Source organism: Prionailurus bengalensis, chromosome D1 (genome assembly GCF_016509475.1).
Source record: "Prionailurus bengalensis isolate Pbe53 chromosome D1, Fcat_Pben_1.1_paternal_pri, whole genome shotgun sequence".
Lineage (NCBI taxonomy): Eukaryota > Metazoa > Chordata > Mammalia > Carnivora > Felidae > Prionailurus > Prionailurus bengalensis.
The window spans coordinates 102,127,641-102,144,293 of record NC_057346.1 but is presented as its reverse complement, the minus strand read 5'-3'; the positions used below and the strand labels follow the sequence as shown (position 1 = coordinate 102,144,293).

The window sequence follows — 16,653 nt, the reverse complement described above, 5'->3', positions numbered from 1 at the left end:
TTTTTTAAATGTGTATTCATGGGCCTATAGGATGAATAAACACAGTGGGGGGAGGTTGGTGCTTGGTAAAGTATCAAAATACTTAGATTTGGCTGACTTGGGCTTACGATCCAATGTCAATATTTAGCTTTTATTGACCTGATATCTATAATATGGGTACAACTGCAATAACAGAGTAGTATTTTCCTGATTTTGTAAATTAACTGGAATATTTTGAGGGTAATGATTCAACGTACTTTAACTTTTAATCTTCACTTCTCCCAGAGTTTCGTATAGTTTTCAATAAATGTGTATTGAAAGTAAATTACCTATCTTTTGTTCATGGTAGTGGGGCAGGGCACTGTCAATGTAGGAACAATGGGGGAACTGCCTTCTTCCATGAGATGGCATGTCAAAGGAGGCCGATGATTTGGAATCAGGTAAATTGTCTACTCCCTATTTCTCTCCATCTCACTATCCCTTCGAGACCTTGAGGGAGCACACCAGTACTTCTCATGCTCCAAGTAAGATCACCTCACTCCCCACCCCCCAAATTAGTTAGAGACCACAAAGAATGTGTTAATTCACCATGTCCACTCTCAATAGTTCCATCCCCCTATAACTTCCACTTTCAAGTGTTAATCAACGTTTCTCTCAAAGATATTCAAAACTGTATCATGCTTGGTATCCTCCTTCCTGTTCCCTTTTATTCTGACTCATATGCTATAATATCTGTCCTTCTGTTGCTTCTTGAATAAGTACAACCTGAGACGAGTTGCCCTTAATCAATATTCATCGCTACTCTCAGTGCCCAGCTGAAATTCCATGGTCCATCAAACAACGACTCATCCTCAATCACCCTCAATTCCATGCTCTACTTTCTCTCCATTCTGCACATCTGACTAAATCCCAACTTAGTGAAACTAAATTGTTTCTTTGTTCTGTCCTCCCTTGAAGCTGCTTAGTACAATGAGAGAACACCTCTCAGCATGCCATTCCTTGCTGCCGATCTTGTGTCATACTTCTTTCTTCAAAACAAAAACATTTAGACAAGATCATCCCCATCTTGCCGTCTCTAATCTTTTTACATATACTCTTATTCCCACTTGTCAAATGGATATTGTATCCCTTGCTTGTCCCTAAACCCAGTTCTGGCACACATTTGGAGCTTTCTGTAAACTTTACTTCAAAACACTTTACTGGAATGTTCTCATTTGTTTATAAGCATCTTCTAGTATCACCCTTCTTAATAATTTCTTTGGCTGAAAGTCTTATCCAGTCACCAACTTATTTCTCTGCTGTCTTTACAATGAACGTTTTCAAAATAACTACCTGTACCCCTCGTCTCTACTTTCTCAAATCCCACTGCACGTTCCAGTTGTATTTCTGTACTGCCTCTCCATTGAACCCAGTCTTGTCAAGGACACATAAGAGCTTCACATTACTGTCTCTAAACATTGTTCTTCTGTCTTACGTTTACTTGGTATTTCAGGAGATTACAACTTTGTACTACTAGGAGGGTCTATATCTTAGCTTCACACCTATGTATCTTTGAGCTTAAAATATCCTTTTCCACATTAAGGTATAAATTGTGTTTCCTGCTACTTGTCCATAGTTTGTGCTTAGAATAAGGAAATACACGCCCTTTACATCTTGAGCCATAATCCATTAAAAATTGTTCATAGATATACAAAACTCTGCCTACATTTAATGTATATAATTTGTTGCGTCTGGGTACATGTATACTTCAATAAAACAGTCAAAAAGCTATTAATGGAAAAACTAGCATGTAACACGTGCTGGAGATATAGCAGGTAAAAAATTAAAGGTTCTAATCTTCCCAAACTTAAATTCCAGTGAGGAAGACTTTATTTTCTATGCCAAATGTGCATGTATGTGTGCATAGGTGTGTGTGTGTGTGTGTGTGTGTGTGTGTACATGTGCACGTGTTTGACATGGGTATGAGTGGTATTTTGAAGAATAGTAAACCAGGTATTAGAGTAGGGAATGGTGGTGTCAGAGAAGAGTTCTCTGTGGAAATAACATTTGATCAAGGCTTGAATAAAGGTAATATCATCTGAATGTCTGTGGAAAAGCATTTCAGGTATACTTACAGTAACTATAAAGGCCCTGAGGCAAAATTCTCCTCGGTTTGCCAAAGGAATAGCAGGAGACACATATGTGTGGACCAGTATGAACAAATGAAAGGAGGAAAAGACATGCAATGAGGAAGGTGTTTGAGAAGAAGTGATTGATCAAACAAGCCTGGTAGTTCACCAAGTGTCTTTGGACTTCACTTTTTCTGATCACCCTGTGATAATTGTCCACACCCCGACTCCAGACTGCAAGCTGAATAAAGGATTGAACAAGATAGGTTTTATTGGCTACTCTCTCAGTACCAAGGATACTGGTAGATATTTGTTTAATTAATTAATTAATTAATTAATTAATGCACCGAGAGAGCCATATTCTAGTAGAAATGAAGAGCGATCCCATTTTAAGTGGAATTCTGAAGTGTAGAGGCTGGATCTGGTCATTTCGTACCGTTTAATTTAGTGTTATGCTCCATGGAGTCTCAGGACCCTGCAATAGCTTCTGTACTTCTCTACGTGCCTAAGTTACTCTCCAGGGTATAAGTTGTTCACTGGGGAGAAAGTAGTTTAATTACTTCCGTGAAGAGCAAATGTGTGTCTTAGTTTTGGATTGGCACCTTGCAAGCTTTCGATTTTTAGTGTTTTGCAGAGACTAACTCTCAAGAGAATCATCACAGACTTGATAAGGTGGACCGTCTGCTTTCAGATTCAAAAGCAGCATTTTCTACTCTTCTTTGAATTAACTGTGTCTTAATTCTGTCATAGCAGGATCTCTTCCACCACTTGCATTTTCATCCCAGCTACAAATTTCACATTGTGAGACAGAAAACTGGTATTCCTCCCAAAGCAAGAAAACAAAACTAAAAGTAAAAACAATTACTTTTAGTGAAGATCTCTTAAGGCCAAAGGTAAGACGGTTTAATTTATCTGAAAGTGTTCAGATATCGAAAGGCTCTGAGACAACTCAAAAAACATTCAAATAATTAACCATCTCAATTATGATATGTCTGAAACATTAAATTTAATGTTTCAACTAAATTAATTTGGATTTTGTTTTTGTTTCGATTTATTTCTTTGTTAATGTTTTTACTTTTTTTTTAATGTTTTATTTATTTTTGAGACAGAGAGAGACAGAGCATGAGCAGGGGAGGGGCAGAGAGAGAAGGAGACACAGAATCCGAAGCAGGCTCCAGGCTCTGAGTGGTCAGCACAGAGCCCAACGCAGGGCTCGAACTCACAAACTGCGAGATCATGACCTGAGCCGAAGTCGAATGCTCAACCGACTGAGCCACCCAGGCGCCCCTGTTAATGTTTTTAATGTTTATTTATTTTTGAGAGAGAGAGAGAAAGAGCAAGCAGGGGAGGGGCAGAGAGAGAGAGAGAGAGAGAGAGAGAGAGAGACAGGGACAGAATCTGAAGCAGCCTCCAGGCTCTGAGCTATGAGCACAGACCCCATTGCGGGGCTCAAACTCACAAACCATGAGAGCATGACCTGAGCCGAAGTTGGACACTTAACCGACTGAGCCACCCCGGTGCCCCCTGGATTTTGTTTTTAGAAGACAGGGATTTAGGATCACTAATAACAAATCAGAATTTTATAGAATTTTCAGTATATACAGACACATACATATATGGATGTATATATACATGTATATCCATGTGTATACATACTTGTGTATGTGTAAAACAGAGAAAATTAATTTTTGTAGCAAGAATGCCATTTTATGCTTGTATATATACATATAGGCATAAAGTAGAGCTTTACAAAATTTTTCAATTGGTTATTTTATAGGGTAGGATTTCATCTGAATATAGAGATAGACCTGTTAAAAGACTGTTGTAATAATCCAGGTGAAAGATAATGTTGGCTGAGGTCTTGGTAGGAATGCAGGTGGTAGGAGGTAGTTAATACAAATATTTTGAAGGTAGACCCAACATAGTTATCTGATGGACTGGTTATATAGCGTGTGAGAGAGAGAAGAGATCAATTTCTTCAATATTTATTTAATTGCATCTGAGCAAATGAAAGTATAGAGTTGTCATTAATTTGAGATAAGGAATGCTATGTTTGGAGCAACTTAGGGAAGGGCCTGAGAAATTCAGCTTTGGGTTATGTTGAGCTGCTCTTTGATATTAATGTGGAGATGTAGGCAAGCAGTTGAACTACAAGTCTGGAGTTCGGAAAAGAGGTCAGGGCTGGAGACACAAATTCAGGAGTTTTAAGTATATAGAAGGTAATTACGTTGGCAAAATTGCATAATCACCCTGGTAGAGTGTAAATTGGAAAGAGAGAAAGATTGAGGACTGAGCTCCTCCAACCTTAAGACTAAGAAAGGAGAGGAGGAATAAGCAGACACTGAGAAGGAACAATCCTTTTGGTAGGAGGAAAACTCAGAGTCTGGTGTCCTAGCAGATGAGAGAAAAAAGTCTTCTGAGGAGTAGTAAGAAATCAGCTCACTCAAATGTTATTGATAGATCAAAAAGATGAGGAATGAGAATTGACCATGGGGTTTGACAATGTAAACATCCCTGACGTCTTTGAAGTGTTTCTCTGGAGTGATAGGGTGCAAGCCCAATCAGAATGGGCTTAAGAGAAAACAGGAAATGCAGTCTTGCACACAGCAAGGATATTCAACTGTATCGTATGTTTAATTGCCAAGGCCAATGCAAAGGAATTGGATCGTAGGAAGTGAAGGCAATAGGGGCAAGGGGGGAGGAGAGAAAAGTTGGAAGTTAGCGTAGGCTATGTATAAATAGGGTCAATCTTCAAAGACTTCACACACACACACACACACACACACACACACACACTTTACTTTTAAAAAGAAAATAGGTTACTGAGTTTACTTAAGGAAGTTTTCTTCACTGCAATAAGCAAATAAAGAGGTTTAATACACAGGTCTGGGCATTTAAGAACTAATCTTAATTATAGCAGAGAATGAACTATTTTATTTTCCTGGTATTTTTTTTTCTTTGTGCAACTTATTTTCTCGGTTTCTTTCTTATCTTAGCAAACCAATCATCCATTCTGAGACAAAGATATGAGCAACCATACAACAGTGGTTGAATTTATTCTCATGGGATTCAGGGATCATCCAGAACTACAGTTTCTTCTTTTTATGGTGTTTCTAGTCATCTATATGATAACTGTGTTTGGAAATCTTGGCATGATCCTATTAATCAAGAGTGACTCACATCTCCATACCCCAATGTGCTTTTTCTTCGGTAATTTATCCCTTGTTGACTTCTGTTATTCTTCTGTCATTGCCCCTAATATGCTAATGAATTTCTGGGTGGAGAACCCAGTCATTTCATTTAGCGCATGTGCCACGCAGTTCTTCTTTTTTGGTTCCTTTGCTGGAATTGAGGGCTTTCTGTTGGCTGTGATGGCCTATGACCATTACGTGGTCATCTGCAAGCCTCTTCTTTACACAGTCACCATGTCCCTGCATCTTAATGTCCTTCTGGTATTGGCCGCATATCTTGCAGGCTTTCTGAAGGCTGCCATTCACACAGGCTTCACCTTTCAGCTGTCTTTCTGCCACTTGAATGTCATCAACCACTTTTTCTGTGACATTCCACCCCTCCTGAAACTCTCTTGTTCTGATACACGTGTCAATGAAGTTGTCATTTTTGCTTTTGCCAGTTTTAATGAACTGAGCTGCCTCCTGATTATTCTCAGTTCTTATCTGTACATCCTCATTGCCGCCTTGAGGATCCATTCTGCTGAAGGGAGGCACAAGGCTTTCTCCACCTGCGCTTCCCGCTTGATGGTGATCACCATTTTCTTTGGCACTATTCTGTTCATGTATCTGCGCTCCAGCTTCTGCTACTCAAGGGACCAAGACAAAGTGGTATCTGTGTTTTATACAGTGATCATTCCCATGTCAAATCCTTTCATCTAGAGTCTGAGAACTAAGGACGTCAAAGCTTCCTTAGGTAAAAATTTTAAAACAACCTATTCTTCTGTACTTAGAATCAACAAAGTGTGAGATTTTAGAACTCTGAAGGAACGTAGAAATGACTAAATCCACCTCCATTCATCCTGGTTCCATTTCATTCTGCCATGAGTTTTGTTGTTGCTGTTTTTGATAGTAGAGTTGGGCCGAATGTCTCGACATCCTGGAGAATATGGTTAAACCTCTATATGAATCCCACTAACTCCACAGAGCCTTTATGCTTGAAACTAATCAGCTATCACAATACAACTCCCTGTTCAGAGACATAAAACCCAGTATAAAAGTAAATGAGATAAAGACTGAATAGCAGAAGGAATCACTCCTTTTTTCCTACTCGACAGCTCCAAGATTGAATGGTGATTTATGTAACTTCCAGAGGACAGGTGATAAGGGGCAGGCTGAGCCAGAATTTGTCCAGAGGACTTGAAGAGGGCTTAGAGACTGCATTTTATCCCCAGTGAACTGGAAAAAAATCATAAAAATATGACATCATAAAAATATGATGTCACATACGTAGATTGAGAGGTCCTCGAAAAAAGAAAGCTAATGGGGTACCTGGGTGGCTCGGTCGGTTAAGTGTCTGACTCTTGGTTTCGGCTCACGTCATGATCTCACAGTTGTGAGACTGAACTCCACTTTGGGCTCTGACCTGACAGCATGGAGGCTGATTGGGCTCCTCTCTCTTCTTCTCTCCCTGCCCCTCCCCCGCTTACACATGCTGTCTCTCTCTCTCTCTCTCTCTCTCAATAAATAAATAAAACTTAAAAAAAAAAGAAAAGTTATTCTTTTACATCTGGTTGGATGATCTGTTGGATGATGTTTTATTCTTTTTAAAACAAGTCATCTTGTTTGAAATTAAACATTTCAAATGATCAGCGCCCCCTCCAACTAACAATGTTAAAGTGACTACATTTTGGCTACTTACTCTAATATACTGAAAAACAAAACCAGAAGCCAGAAGCTTCTTGGTATGTTTGTGATAGTTACAAATAAATGTTTGGATTAAAATAGCAGGCAAACCTTCCTTAGGGGGTACAGGATCAAGAAAAAAAAATCTGGCCACAAGGCAGTACAGAAGCATGACTTGTAGGCTAAAACCTGTAAGATGCTGCTCTTGTTCCTTTTGTTTTTCTATAGTTCCTAGATTTGAGGGTTTTATGCGTTTTCTTCCTTCTGTTTTTGTCAGATGGCCTAACATAAACATCGTCTTTTATTATCCTGTTCGGTTCAGTGTACCTGATCCTCTAAGAATATGCAATTTGTGATGATAGGAATTTGAAAAGTAAATGGTCCTATCCGGCTGGGTAAAAACTCTTTGGGCCCCTATTCCAGAGAGAAAGCCGATAAATAGTTGCCTTGACAGCTCCTATTTGCTACTGAGAACTCTATTTAACTACTTCCCATCTTCCTCTTCTTCTTTCTCTTTCTCCTCCTTCTCTCTCTCTTTTTTTCCTCCCCTGGTTCCTCCCAGGCTTCAGTGACCATAGAAACAAAGACAAGAGAAGAGCTAAGAGATAAATCAGATAGTTTAATGGGCTCCATCTTTTCTTTTGTAAGTTTATTTATTTATTTTAAGAAAGAGAGCGAAAGTGATAGAGAGAGAGAGCAGGAAAAGGGGCAGAGAGAGAAGGAGAAAGAGGGAATCCCAAGCAACTTCCTGTTCAGAGACATAAAACCCAGTATAACTTCAGAGCCAACTCAGAGCACTGCCAACTCAGAGCCCAATGCTGGGCTTGAACCCGGAAACGTGAGATCATGACCTAAGCTGAAACCAAGAGTGGGATTCTTAACCACATCAGCCACCCAGGAGCTCCTGGGTTCGTTGATGTAATTGTCAAACAAATTTCTAGTAGAGAATGGGTTTGAGGAAAATCTTAGCTTTCAGTACTAAAGCTTTTTTCTCTTCATGTTTATAATCTATAGTATAAGCTGGATCTCATAACATCATACTCTGGTATTAAACATGGATAATTTGATCTGCTCGATTTGAAAGCCAAGTTGATTGCTCAGCCATATTTTTGAAGGTAATTTTATTCCCCAGGAAATGTAGAAATTTGCAGTGAAGGTTCAAGGCAGTCTGACCAATGAGTGCAGCCAGAAAGTTGCAATTCCGGTTTTCAAGGCTGCTGTACAACTGGGGAGCTCATCCTTCTCATCAAGATCCCCTGCCGTTTTTCTGGAACAAACACTCCTGGGATTGCTGCAAGCCTTTGGTTAAGTCCCAGAGTTCTGTCAACGTTGATTTGGATGTCTTTTGCCAGTGTTCTTGTTTCTTTTGCAGAGGAGCAGGGTTGGGTAGTTCATTGCTCTATCTTTCAGGCAGTTGATCCCTCTCTCTGTATTTTTGAGATTCATTTACAATGTACGCGCAGTGTGTTCATTTTTATTTCTGTGCAGCATTCCATCGTATGGACATACGACCTTTTGTTTATCTATGCATCTGCCAGTATACACTTGAGTTTCTTTGAGGGTATGTGTCTTCTTTTCTCTTGGATAAATACTTCAGAGTAGAATTGCTGGGTCAGTTTTGTAAGAAGGTATAAGTTCCTCAGTGAATTTTATGAGAAATAACCAGTTTTCTAACGTAGTGAAATTATTTTGCATTCCATCAAGTGGCATATCATGAGAGTTCTAGTTGCTTCCTTTTGTCACACTCAATCGTTTTAGTTCTTGCCGTGGAGGTGGCAATTATCCAGGTGTAGTTATAATCTGCATTTATTTGAAGATGATAGGTAACTGAAATTATTTTCTCGTGGTTTTTGACTATTCACGTGTCTTCATTTATGAAGTGTGCCTGCTACATTTTGTTGTTTATTTTGATCAGTGAGTTGTGGAGGATATTTTTGTGTTCTAAATACAAGTTCTTGTCAAAAATATTCCATACGAATATTTGTTTCTAACTTGTGGCTTACCGTTTCATTATCTTAACATTATTTTTGAAGAGTGCATACTTTGAAATTGGATGCCATAAAATTTATATATTTGTTTCACAATTAGTGATTTTTCTATTCTTCCTAAGAAAACTTTGGTAACCTTTAAGATCATGAAGACATTCTTTTATTTTTGTTCCTGGGAACTTGTAGATTTGGTGTTTACATTTGGTTCTATGATCCGTAACAAATTAATATTGGAGTATTGGAGTATAATGTGATATAGGAATTGAAGTTAAATTTTTCTACAGATTAATTTTTCCAGTGGCATTTTCCATTGAAACACCTTCAGACCTTTGTTCAAAAACCCACCGACTATATATGAGTGGATATGATGAAATTTTGGGGTGATGGTGGGGTTCGTGGGGTCTGGAGCCAATGGCCAAGAAAGAATTCTTAACTGGCATCTTTGGTGCAAAAAGATTTTATCAATGCAAGGGACAGGACCCTTGAGCAGGAAGAGCTGCACAGCATACGTGGGGGTTGACTGTTTTATGGAGTCCTGGGAGTTAAAGTCAAGAGGAATTTCCACAGAGACTTTCATATGCTAGAGACTCAAAGATTACCGAAGGCTTAGCTATTGTCAAGCCAAGGTTGTTTTTCCCACTAGCAGAGCATTAACATTAAGACAGAAGGGAGTTCCTGGACTTTAGACCATTGGTGGGATTGCTTTTTTCTTGTAAACCAGGAGAGACTCTTATGGGTTTAATCAGTTGTTTTTTGTCCTTTCCTTCGTCAGTCAGCAGCAAACCTATTCCTGGTGGGAGTGGTGTAGCTTGTATTTTGCCCTCAGCCTGCCTTACGCTCTCTCACCAGATACATTTCTGGATCCTTTGTTCTGTACAATTAATCTGTTTGTTATCTTTAGATCTATACATTGTTGTCAGTACAGTAAGTTTTTATTAAGTCTTAAGATTGGTTAGGCTAGATCATTCGATAATTTTTCTTCACTCTCAAAATAGCTTTGGTTCATCTAAGTATTTTTTTATAGTTATCTCTCTACATATTTTGGAATCAATTTTCAAAAAGATAAGCTTGCTGCAAGGTTGACTAGACTTGCATTAAAACTATTGATCAAGGGGCGCATGAGCCTTGTCGTTTGAGCCTCTGACTTCAGCTCAGGTCATGATCTCACAGTCCGTGAGTTTGAGCCCCGCATGGCATCAGGCTCTGTGCTGATGGCTCAGAGCCTGAAGCCTGTTTCAGATTCTGTGTCTCCCTCTCTCTCTGACCCTCCCCCATTCATGCTCTGTCTCTCTCTGTCTCAAAAATAAATTTTAAAAATGCTAACAACAACAACAACAACAACAACAAACTATTGATCAATTCAGGAAAAACTGACAACTTAACAACATCAAATTGTCCAATCCACAAGTGATATATATCTTTCCATTATTTAAGTCTTTACTCCCTTTGCAGTGTTTTGTGATTTTTAGATTAAATCTCTTGCGTAGTTTTTATTATATTCAGTTCTAAGTAGTGTATGCTTCTGATGTTATTATAAGTAATATTTATTTATTTATTTTTAAGTTTTTCAGTTGTGGTTGTGTTAACAGAGAGTTAGGGGTCCCCAGAAAAAGAAAACTTTCCTGACACAAGAGAAGTCATTTTAGGTCCATGATCTGTGCCCTACAAGCTCTACTTACCCAAGCATACTTCTGTTAGAATATCCAAGGAGGTGATAGAATAACAAAGAAATGCAAAAACCCCAGTAGTTAAGGATTTTAAGGGAAGAAAGGGAATGCAGAAATAGTCTCTACCAGGCCAGGAAACAGCCTGGCCACAGGAGACACTGCAAATCCATGGTAAAATCCCAGTGCTGTTTCAAAGGTACAGATCCACATAAAGTGCATTTTGTTGTTTACAGAGAGAGAGAGAGAGCAAGAGCACACAGGTGAGTGAGGGGTAGAGAGAATCCCCTAAGGGGCGGAGAGAGAAAGAGAAGCAGGACTCACCAGATGTGGAAGTGGAACTCATGTTCACCCGTGAAGCTAGAACTCATGAATTGTAAGATCATGACCTGAGCCCATTTCAGATGCTTAACCCACTGAGCCACCCGGGCGCCCTACCTGAAGTACATTCTTGAGTTTTTTTTCTGCAGGACTGAAACCATGCCCCATAGGGTTAATGAGGTTGAAACTAGCAGAAAATTTAATTTATTTTTTAATCTTTATTTTTTGAGAGAGAGACAGAGTGCGAGTGGGGAAGGAATAGAGGAGACACAGAATCTGAAGCAGTCTCCAGGCTCAAGCTGTCAGCACAGAGCCCGACACGGGGTTCGAACCCACCAACTATGAGATCATGACCTGAGCTGAAGTCGGACGCTTAACCAACTGAGCCACCCAGGCGCCCCAAAAATAGCAGAAAATTTAAAGCTTGTTTTCTCAGGGAATTGATTTGGTTCTGTTGTCAAAAACTGCCCTCTGTGCTCCAGAGCCAAAGTATGTAACATGAAGACAGTTTGGAGATAAGGAAGATAATTTTTTATTTTGCCAGGCACAGGGGCTGCAGCAGGCTAATGCCTCCAGGACTGCAAGCCCACCGGGGGCTAAAGGCTAAAGGGTTTTATAGGAAAACACAGGCCACTTGAGTCTTATTACTAAGTATACATTGAAGCCAGCGAGGTGTCAATATCCATACCCAGTTCCTGGAACAAAAGATTGTACAAAAAAGCAAGTGAAGGGGAGGGCAAAGCTTCAAGAATGAGGAAGGGAAAAGTTTAAAACCAAGCCTTGCTGAAGTCCAAATGTGTCTGTCCATCTTTCCATCTTTATGTTTCTTTTAAGATAAAAAAAAATGTTTATTTATATTTTATTAAAAAAAATTTTTTTTCCCACATTTTTATTTATTTTTGGGACAGAGAGAGACAGAGCATGAACGGGGGAGGGGCAGAGAGAGAGGGAGACACAGAATTGGAAACAGGCTCCAGGCTCCGAGCCATCAGCCCAGAGCCTGACGCGGGGCTCCAACTCAGGGACTCGAACTCACGGACCGCGAGATCGTGACCTGGCTGAAGTCGGACGCTTAACCGACTGTGCCACCCAGGCGCCCCATGTTTATTTATATTTTAGACAGAGCGAGAGTGCAAGTGGCGAGGGGCATGAAAGGAACAATCCAAATGACAGCCCTGCCTTAGTTTAAAGCTAGGTTCTCTTTTCTGCTTATTATGGATCTTTGATAAGAAATACAATTGCTGAGAAGTCTGTTTTGCTTGCTGTTTGCTACGAGCATTGTGAGGCCTTTCCTGAATGTAACCCGCTGTGTAATAGAATGGGTTGTAAACCTTCTTAAATGTAGTCTGGTATGTAATGGAATGAGTGATTGTACATAAACTAACCGGCATTTCTCGCTTCTGTAAACCTGCTTGCTTAGCACGTTCCTCACCTACCCTACCCCCTTCCCCCTTCCCCCTTTTTCCTCCCGCCACAAGTAACAGACAAAGCCTTCCCGCCAAAGGACAGACAAAGGACGCCCAATCAGAGAACAACAAATGTCCTTACTTTAAAATCAACTAATCAGGCCCCTCATAATTTGAAACCTCCCCTGTGCTATTTGTCTCTGTCTATAAAAACGCTGTACCAACCCTGATCGTGGCCTCTTGCGTCACCGGAGAGGAGTGCGCAGAGGACCAGGTTCGAACCTGCAATAAACGACCCTTGCCGCTTGGCTTTGACTTACGACTCTGGTGGACTTTTGTGGGAGGTTTCGGAACTTCGGGCATTACAGGCAGAGAGAGAGGGGGACAGAAAATCCAAAGAGGGCTCTGTGCTGACAGCAGACAGCCTAATGTGGGGCTCAAACTCAGGAACCGTGAGATCATGACCTGAGCTGATGTCCGATGCTTAACGAACTGAGCCACCCAAGTGCCCCCATCTATCTATGTTTCCGTAGCAGTTTCTGTTCCAGTCAATGAACAAGCAGGACGGTGCATTTCTTAGCTGAAATAACAAGCCCATCCAGTTTATACCAGCTCTCAGAGCAGCGAGTAGCCCCTTAACCCTGGTCAGACCCTGGCCTCTGCTTCATCGTAATGTTAAATCTCTTCCCTAGGAGGAGCACAAGCATCGCGAACACAGCATTCAATGTGTCTCGGCATGTTTTCTAAATACCCCTGTGCAAGCTTATGGCTGCTTTCACATGCAATTGAGTGGGGAAAGAGTTAGTATTAGGCAGGGAGAGATAAGGGACCCACAGGGAGGCAGTGTGCACCTGCAAGCTGGAGGCTGAAGGGGCAGCAGGGGTTTGGGGGAAACAAACAAACAAACAAGCAAACAGGATAAAGATATTCCAGACCCACCTGAGCTAGGTGCCATGCATGGAGCCTCACAAACTTTCTGATAAGGCCCCAATAAAAAGTCGGGGACAAAAATCCTTGCGGCAACCCAGTCGGACCCCGCTCACTCTTGAGAATTTTATACTTTTCTCTCAATAAACTCTGTAGCTTTGCTCACTTTCTGTGGCCCCTGAGATTCGTTCTTTGACCCTGTCAAAGCCTGGCGTCTCACCACTGTACTGTAACACAATGACAAGTTCCCCTTTTTGAATAGTCATCCTAAACCCTATTTAAAAAGAACCCCCGCACACCCTGCTCACAGAGTCTCCGTGATCTCCTTATGTGAGGTAGATAGTTTGTGTGTGTGTGTGTGTGAGAATGTCATTTGATGTAATCTCTATCTGTAATTCATGTACTTTGGTGACAATTGGATTTCGCATCACAATATAAATGATTATGTATATTGATCTTGTAATCATGTGACTTTCCCAAATATACTCTTAACTGTTTTTGAATTTATATAAAACATAATCATATGACTTTATATCTACAAAATACATATATATTTAGTTCAGACGTACAACATAAGATTCAATATTAATATATATTGCCAAGCAATCACCACGATAAATCTAGTTAACATTTACTTTGCACCTTTTGAATGGAGATTCAATGCAAACTGTCATGTGATCTGTGAATAGCACAATTTTATTTTTTCCTTTCCAATCTGTATAACTTGATTACATTAAATTTACAACTTCCAGAATAATGTTGGATCTGCTATAACTTGCCCATAGATAGCCAATGGAATAATCACAAAAACACAAGTAACAAATTTATAATGTCAGCAGGATGTTTTCAACCATCTGACTATTGTAACACTTTTGTATCTATGTCTTTTTATTTTTCTCCTTTTTTTAAAAAATAATGTTTATTATTTATTTTTGAGACAGAGAGAGAGTACAAGCAGGGAAGGGACAGAGACTGGACTGGACTTGGCTGAAATTTTGCCAGTTTGCTTGTCCCAGATTGCAATTCTCTTTGTTTCCCGAATAAACCCACCTTTTGCTACTAAAGTAACTGGCAATGTCTATTTTTAAGATTCACACCACGGTTTGGACATCTGAAGATTGGAGCTGCCTCTCCTGTCTTTGGACAGCCTACACTTTGATTCCCTGGATTGTATTGACTTTGATTTCTTGGATTGTATTGACTTTGATTCCCTGGATTGTGTTGATCTGGAACTAAGTGCACTGCAAGATACAGGCTAGTGAAAACATCTCTAGATTCTTTCATTCTCTAACAAATGCAGTGCCGATGCTCAAATATTCTTTATTCTACTTTCAACCTTCCTCGTACAATCACCAGTTTTACGAATCATCAATTTTAGGAATGATCCTGGCTCTCAGACCCATCTTTGATTTTTACCATGTCGATGAAGTTAACTCAATGGGGCAGATTGGTTCCTGTATGAATCCATGGTGTCTGCCCTTTAAAGGGTCCTCACCCCTGAATGATGCTTCTACTTCCTGTCCCCGGTTATGTTACTCTTCTGCCTTGTATATTCTTTCTGCTTCTCATCTCTCTCACTGACCCTGCCTTCCTTCCCTTTGCTCCCATTAGATGACTTAAACTCAGTGTCTATAGACACTGACGTCTTCTGATGAGAGTCCTCTCATCTTTACTATACAAAGAATACAAAACTCATAGACTCATATTTTCCTTCTTCTATGGTATTAAAGGTGATGGCTGATTTCATTATCACTGTTAAAGATCTCAGTACTCAGTACCAAGATGGACATAGATATTAGGCAGAGATTTTGGCCTCAAAGGAGAAAGTAGGATCTCAAAGCACTAAATTAAGGCTGTGCTCCTGAGGAACAAAACTATTTTAATTAGTTCTTCAGAATTATTTCTGAAATACTCTAGAGAATGTACCTGAGATATACATTATAAATGTTTCTACCTTGTTTTTACAAAATACAGAAAGTCAGCTTTTACAGGTAGGTCATTTTCTACATTTCTTCAGTAAAAATATGTTTGTTCTTGTGTGTGGAGATGAGTGCCAGTGTGGACCAAAAAAATTAATTTCCTCAATTGTACTTGATATTTCTATTCATATGCTAATATTTTGTAGTATATCTAAAAATTCAATTATTATTTTTTTTGTTTTAAAATTTTTTAATGTTTATTTATTTTTTTTAACTTTTTTTTTCAATGTTTATTTATTTTTGGGACAGAGAGAGACAGAGCATGAACGGGGGAGGGGCAGAGAGAGAGGGAGACACAGAATCAGAAACAGGCTCCAGGCTCTGAGCCATCAGCCCAGAGCCCGACACGGGGCTTGAACTCACAGACCGCGAGATCGTGACCTGGCTGAAGTCGGACGCTTAACCGACTGCGCCACCCAGGCGCCCCTAATGTTTATTTATTTTTGAGAGAGACAGAGACAGAATGCGAGTGAGTTGGGGCAGAGAGAGAGGGAGGCACAGAATCTGAAGCAGGCTCCAGGCTCTGAGCTGTCAGCACAGAGCCTGATGTGGGGCTCGAACTCACGAGCTGTGAGATCATGACCTGAGCTGAAATTGGATGCTCAACCGACTGAGCCACCCAGGCACCCCTAAAAAATCAATTATTTTATTGAATATATAAAAATAGTTTTAGGGAACAGCTCTTGAGGCACATTGTTTTCCAGTCATACCTTATTTTTGTAAAACATTGAGATATAATGGCTCCAGCTGGAAGCGAAGGCCACATTTAAACATCATTTGTGCTTTCCAAAACAAATATGTTCATATATGTGTTTGTCGCTCAAAAAATGGAAACAAACAAACAAGCAGAGAAATCCCACATTCTTCTCCATATACTTGGAGTTTTTATTTACTGTTTAAATTCTACTTTCTCGGAAGAGACTTCTCTGAGTATTTATCTAAAAGCATCCCATCTTCATATTTCTTTATACTCCTGGCTTCTAAACTGGAATCACATTCTATAGGCTTGTCTATATGTTTAATATCTGTTCCTTCCCTACAACATGGGCCTCATGAGGATGGGGAATTTGTTCAATATTGTAAACCCAGAATTTAGAGCAGAAAAAAAATATATTTTCAGTCATGTGCATGTATATGTAAATGAGTGAGCAACTTTATTAAGCAGAGGGAATGATTCTTCATTCAGGACATGACTTGAAATATACCAAGAGATAAACCTACTAATTCAATGCTTTCTGAATAAAATGAAGACAAACCACAATGCGTTTCAGGTGAAAATGGTGTACTAAATATTTCTTCTATTTTGTATCTAAAATATAGGTTATCAGATCGGGGGAGACCCTAGAAACCCAACTTCCTTTATATTTTCCATTTGAATGATATAAATGGCTGTTTTTAATATCTGCTTTTAATTCTTGTATTTTTCTT

General features: G+C 39.7%; 1 protein-coding gene across 1 annotated transcript; it reads left to right on the top strand.

Moving 5' to 3' along the window:
* The first annotated feature begins 5,149 nt into the window (after window positions 1–5,149).
* Window positions 5,150–5,977, top strand: LOC122482796 (olfactory receptor 1020-like). The gene has a single exon (XM_043579091.1). The coding sequence runs from the start codon at window positions 5,150–5,152 to the stop codon at window positions 5,975–5,977; it is 828 nt and encodes a 275-aa protein (XP_043435026.1).
* Window positions 5,978–16,653: the final 10,676 nt, after the last annotated feature.